The 6,380-nt window shown below is 39.8% G+C and overlaps 2 protein-coding genes across 2 annotated transcripts in view; both read right to left on the bottom strand.

The window, feature by feature from the left end:
* scube1 (signal peptide, CUB domain, EGF-like 1) overlaps positions 1-6,380 on the bottom strand; it is a 647,001-nt gene that overhangs the window by 43,284 nt on the left and 597,337 nt on the right. The gene's annotated exons all lie outside the window — the stretch shown is intronic.
* ttll12 (tubulin tyrosine ligase-like family, member 12) overlaps positions 1-6,380 on the bottom strand; it is a 78,506-nt gene that overhangs the window by 65,627 nt on the left and 6,499 nt on the right. The window contains exon 6 of the mRNA XM_050036069.1: positions 3,254-3,330. Within this exon, the coding sequence (XP_049892026.1) occupies positions 3,254-3,330 (77 nt within the window). The remainder of the gene's footprint in view (positions 1-3,253; positions 3,331-6,380) is intronic.

The following is a 6,380-nucleotide window of genomic DNA, read 5'->3' as shown; positions in this document are numbered from 1 at the left end:
TTTCTAGATTGGGAACAGGTGTGCAGTAATCAGGCCTGGGTGTGGCTACAGAAATTGAACTCAGGCGTGATCAACCACAGTTATGTTTTAACAGGAGCTGGGGGGCAAACACTTTTTCACACAGAGCCATGTAACTTTGGATTTTTTTCTTCCTCATTAATAAAACCCTTCATTTAAAAACTGCATTTTGTGTTTACTTGTGTTATCTTTGACTAATGTTTAAATTTGTTTGATGATCTGAAACATTTAAGTGTGGAAAACATGCAAAAAAGTAAGAAATCAGGAAGGGGGCAAACACTTTTTCACACCACTGTATATATTTATTTACGTTTATGTTTGTTAATAATTCCTGTTTATTTAACTATATATTTGTTAATACTATCGTTTAAATTTCTCATATTTTCACGTATCTTTCCTCTCTTGCAAGGAGCACCTGTAACATAAATAATTTCCCCTCGGGGATCAATAAAGTATTTCTGATTCTGATTCTGATTTCACCGACAACAATAGTACAGCCAGAATATTCGCATTTAAACAAATATTTAACGGTCCGCAAATCATGTTTATGTTTTCAATTTGTGTTTTGGCCTGTTGCGCCACCCACCGCCGTCTACCAGTTACGCAGTCAGCAGAGTCTCAGCATCAGTTACATGCAGTAACCATTTTGGCCACATTCTTACATACAGCACCTTTAAATAGACCAAAGTTGTTTGGCCACCACAGTTCATTGTTGACTGTAAGTGGACATTGTGCCGAATTTGACGAAATTCCCTCATGGTGTTCTTGAGTAAGTAAAGGAAGCTACAACTTTCTCTGTAGAAGTTGAATTCCTAGAGGCCTGCTTTTTGCTGCTCTCCCCCTCACGACATAGCTGATGACACACACACATTCCTTTTCCACCAAAAGCCCGCCACCAAAGCATTCATTTGTTCCAGCTCCCTGCCAAATTTCAGCAGTTATAATAAGCATCAGTTCAGCAGAAAATTTATTGGACATGTATGATGTGTGCATTCTCATGGTCTGTTATCCTGAGAGGCCTCAGTGGGCTTCAGACCTGCTTTGTGTGAGGAGACTCTGAGTGCCTGGAGATAGAGATGCGTGTTGTTCTGACGTCCATAAGAATGGGTGAGAAAGGGCACCCAGTAGCTCATTTGGTAGAGTAGGCACCCCATGTACAATGGCTTTGTCCTTGTTAAAGCGGCCAGGAGTTTGATTCTGACCCACGGCCATTTGCTGCATGTCATCCCCTCTCTCTACCCCCTTCACACTAATACTGTCCTATCTATTAAAGGCAAAAAGCCCTAGAAATTTTTATTTTTTTTTTTAAAAAAGGGTGAGAAATGGTCCTAACCGAGGGTCACACACATTATCTGCCTCCTCTCTTGTGGCGTGTTTATACGTGAAACTAGGTGCCATATAGCTGAGTGGAATGTAAGGAGACTTCAAGTTTTTGATATGTCCATGTCCATGATCTTCTCTGATATTTGATTTGTGATTTGTGTTGATTTGATATTTTGAAAAAACGCATATATTCACGTTAGGATAACTGTGGCACATCAAGTTTATTCAAGCATTCGTTATAGTGAAGGCTGACCAGTAAGTACAACTTTTATTCATCAGTGTAAGGTCTTTTCCACTGTGCTAGACATGACATGTTTGGTGTCCTTTAATAGAATAAATAGTGATTGCTTGGGGGAAATTACTCTTAATTTTTTAATCTGGTTAGACATAAAAATTATGTCTACATTTAAATATAAAACATCCATTAAAGCTGCAGCAGGCAGTTTTATTTTGATGTTTTAGAGCAAAAATCCCATATTAAACTTTGATCATATTGTAAATCAAGTGGTGTGATAGAAACTTCTGCACCTCTTCTTGGCTCTGTTTTCAGACTTTAGAAAACCTAGCTTGTGACAGGAGACTTTGGCCAATCACAAGTTGTCCTATTGGCTTTTTACAAATGCAGACACGTGCACATTCCTTTGGGAAAAGCCTGATTGAATGGCAGAAAATCCTGCAGGGAAAGTTGCTATTCCAGCAGGGTAAACCAAAAGGAAGGCGGACTTATCAAAAACAGAGTCTAAAAGAGGGTCTGACAATAAACACAACAAGTGCTTCAATACTGGCAAAGTGTCTCAAAGATGAAGAGAAAATGTTAATAGTTCAGCCTTCTGCTAACCTGAACCCAAGACTTGGTTGCAGTTTCATGTTGATGTTTATGTAACGTTTGCTAGAGCCTCAAATCACAGTGTGTCCACCACCTCACTCCCCGATGCTACAGAACACCACTCCAATTGGAGAGAGGGCAGCAGCTCTGGAAACACACCTCCAGTCAGTGGCCACAGCAACCAAAATCCAGCCAGCGCAAACCCCAAACTTTGTGTTACTATTGTTGGACAGGTTAGACCCAGCACTGCTACTGGCCACCAACCCACTGTGATACCCAGAGCTGGGGGATTTGCACTGGCCAAATTGAGCTGCTGCCCGCTCTTCTCCAGGCAAAGCAGTGCACAGTGGCGGGGAAGAGGCAGAGGGACAATGTGGTAGCTAACAGCTAATTCTTGTCTCATTTGTAGTCTGATAGAGAGAGAGAATAGGGAAGGGAGGGGCAAAGAAAATGAGCTGCAGGCAACTCTATAATGAAATAAGAAATGACTTAATAGTAAAAAAAAATTACCATACATCTAACAGAAGTTGTTATGACTAACTGTGTGTGTAAATCTTTCAATATCACAGTCCCTAATGTTCCCATCGAATTACAAAGTGACTGATTCTAACCCATGATTGCTACATATAGGCTAATGTATTCACTACAACACCAAAATGGACCCACAAACAACAACAGCTGACATTTCCATCCATAGAGCCGCTATTAGAACTGTTTTTACCACCACTCTTAGCAGTGATATCGGATGAATTTAAGATCCTGCTATCAGTTTATGTTGTAAATACATTTGGGATTACATTTGATTTAGTGTGACCTCACACAAAATGAATGGGACTTTTTCACTGAGGTGCTGCTCACTTTGTTGGACATTCTTTAGCTCTGAGCTCACCATGACTATCAAAATGTATATACTTTTTTTCTCAACACATCATCATTCAAATCCAACTGCAAATGTTTAATAAATGACATCAGCAACAATTCACTGATTTTACATTTTTACCTTAAAAGTGTCCTCATATATAGGAATGCATATATTCTGTATATCTCTAGATGTCCAGTGTGGAGCTGCTGAGGTGAGAGACTTACTTAAGGACTTTGTCCTCAGGAACAGTGTAGGGTTGGATTTCCACAGGAAGCTGCTCTTTGTTCTCCAAAGCAATGGCCTGCAGAAACAGACACAGTGGAGAGTGATGACCTAACAGTATCTTGTATGAGAGAGACGTTACCCACGCAGGTGTAGAACATGAGACATATGAACTAGTGTTGTGTTTGTTGAAGGTATTGAACTCCATAAGGTATGACTAATTTGTCTGAAGGGGTTTGGATGATGACGTTAACTAACACTACATTTCAGACTATAACACCCATCACAAACACCATGGAGACAGCTTCTGGATTACGTATTCACTACAGCTTTTTATGAAGAACAGTGTGAGCACAGGGACTCCGTGCACCAGTCAAGTTTTTCTTACAGTTTACATTCATGTCTGTGAAAACATGGATTCTTCACACACATCTTAGCCCTGAGAGCAAATAAGATCTATACAATCAGCACAGTTTCAAGGTGGGCACCCAAGATTAGTGTCACCAATTCAGTATCTGACCAAATGTCTCCCCTTCTGTTCCTGAGATATGACATTGAATAATGGCCATAAAAGTGTTTTTATGCTTTATTTATGATGTCACAATGAAGTTTACCTTTTGACCTTTGGGTCAATGTTGTCACTTCATTTTTCTATCCTATTAGACATTTGTGTGAAATTTTGTTGCAATTAGTATATTAATTATTGAGTTATGGCTGAAAACATATTTTGTGAGTTGTCTCTCTATCGACAACTCCACCCTTTCACCCTCCCCCCACTGCCGCAACCTTGGACAGCAATCTCTCCTTCAATCAACACATCAAGCAAGTCACCAAATCAGCATTCCACCGTCTCAAAAACATTGCCCGCCTTCTACCCTCTCTCTCCTTCCCTGCAGCTGAAACCCTCATTCATGCTTTTATTACATCTCGTATCGACTACTGCAACAGTATCCTCTACGGCACAACCTCCAATCTCCTTAATAAACTTCAGTATATCCAGAACTCTGCTGCCTGCCTCCTCACTCACACCCGCTCCCATGACTACATCACCCCTCCCCTCCAGGACCTTCACTGGCTCCCTGTTCCTTACCGTATCCAATTCAAAATCCTCCTACTCACCCACAAATCACTTCACAACCAGGCTCCCTCCTACCTTAAAGACCTTCTCCACTCCTACACCCCTTCCTGCACCCTCCGCTCCTCTGACGCCAACCTCCTTCCCGTACCTAGGACCACAAGCGCCGCATCTGGGGGGGGGGACTCCCTCCCACAACACATCTGTGGCTGCACAGACCTCACCTCCTTCAAGACTCAACTCAAAACATACCTGTTCCGCTCTGCATTTAACTTTTAAATTTGATCCCACCTATTTTATTCTTGCTCTTCCCTTGCACTCTTACTGTTATTTGATATTTAATTTATACTGCATCTAACTTGGTAATTTCAGCACTCTTATTTGTCTATAACTTTGTACTTGTCTGTAATTTGTTTTGCTCTTTTTGTCTGCTGTTTTGCACTCTTGATTGTATTTTCCTGCACTTTTTGTCTGCGTCTCTGAGTTTTTGAAAAGCGCTGTATAAATAAAATGTATTATTTCAAGATATTCCTGGTCTGCCTGGAACATTGAGAAGATTTTTATGCACTTTTGGTAGCATATAGGAACATGGTCACATTCTTTTTACTTTTAGTAAGTACTTCAGCATCGCACAGTCCGGATACTCCTAATACTAATACTACTTCCTCATCACATTACACCCTGAACTTTGACCCTCTTACTTATATAGCTGTTACCATAGAGATAAAACAAAACGCTGTTCACCGAGCTTGCCAGAGACAGTGCTCAACCCAGAAAACAGGGATGCACGATATTTGATTTTTTTTTTTTCTCTGCTGTTGTTATTTTGCAATAAGTAATAACTGCATACATTGTAGATTCTAACATATGATATTCATGATAATAAAATGATAATAAAATGATAATAAAATCTGTTTGCGGCTCAATCAATGTGACACATCTTTTGCTTTGCAGAGGATTGTGCGTCAGAATAGCCAGAGAAGCATGCTGTCTTGCATACTGCATTTGACGTCAATGTTTTGGGGCATACTAAGTCTTTTTGTGGCATACTCTACAGCAGTGTTCCCAACCAGTCCAGCCAGAGTCATTAATTCAAGGTCCACATAGTTTCATATAATCAGGGTCATATTTGCATCTGGCCATGTCATCAAGCTAGTTTGCTGTCTCTGTAGCTGTCCATTTGTCACTCACTATACAGCAGGAGATGGCAATTCAAAATAAAAGCTCTGCAACAGAGTATGGTAGTACTGGGATTGGAACACACAGGATGTGCCTCAGTTAAATACTTTATTTTTGCCACACCACTAAAGAACCTCCTTTATCAGCACTTTTAATCACAATATCAATGTCACAATTAGTTGTTTAATTTTTACTGTTGTATAATTTTAATATGTCAGTCTTTCGGCAGAATGTCAGAAGAGCACTGTTGTTTAAAAGGAGGGCAGATATGTGATTTGGGGCGGAATGCAAAGTCTAAGCTATCCCTCCTTTTTTGTAGAACAAAGTGATTTTGATGAAATATCACTATTTCAAATGCAGATTTTTTTAATAGAAGCATTTGTTGCACATGATGTGTCCAAGGACTGACAGTTATTTAAAAATCCATTGATCATTTCTGTTTCTACAGTTTTCTCCTGTGATAAATGATGTAATTTTTCTGATTTTTAAAGAAAGCATGCCTTCCAAAAATTGGAAAATAAAATAAATACAAAATACTGCAATTTATAATTGTATATCCCTCCCCTGAGCCAAACTAAAAAACATAAGTCCCTCCCGGTGCAAACTTTTGCACCCCCCTCCTCCCTCATAAATAACACACATTAACTTAAAGGGAAGTTTCAGTTTATTTCAACCCGTCTCCTATTGTCCTAAATTTGTTTCAAGTGACTAGTGACATAGAAATAATAGTTAGCATGTTAGCCGTTAGCCTAGATACAGCCGTAGCGTCAGACCTGTTAAAACGTAAGTGAACGGGCATACCTTCAAGTGCAAAGTTAGTCCACTAAACAAGCTTTTTTTCCACAAAGACCGCCTCATATCGTTAGGATAAATGT

This window comes from Epinephelus moara, chromosome 23, assembly GCF_006386435.1.
Source record: "Epinephelus moara isolate mb chromosome 23, YSFRI_EMoa_1.0, whole genome shotgun sequence".
Lineage (NCBI taxonomy): Eukaryota > Metazoa > Chordata > Actinopteri > Perciformes > Serranidae > Epinephelus > Epinephelus moara.
Note: the sequence above shows the minus strand (reverse complement) of the source record. Positions and strands in the feature narration are given on the sequence as shown.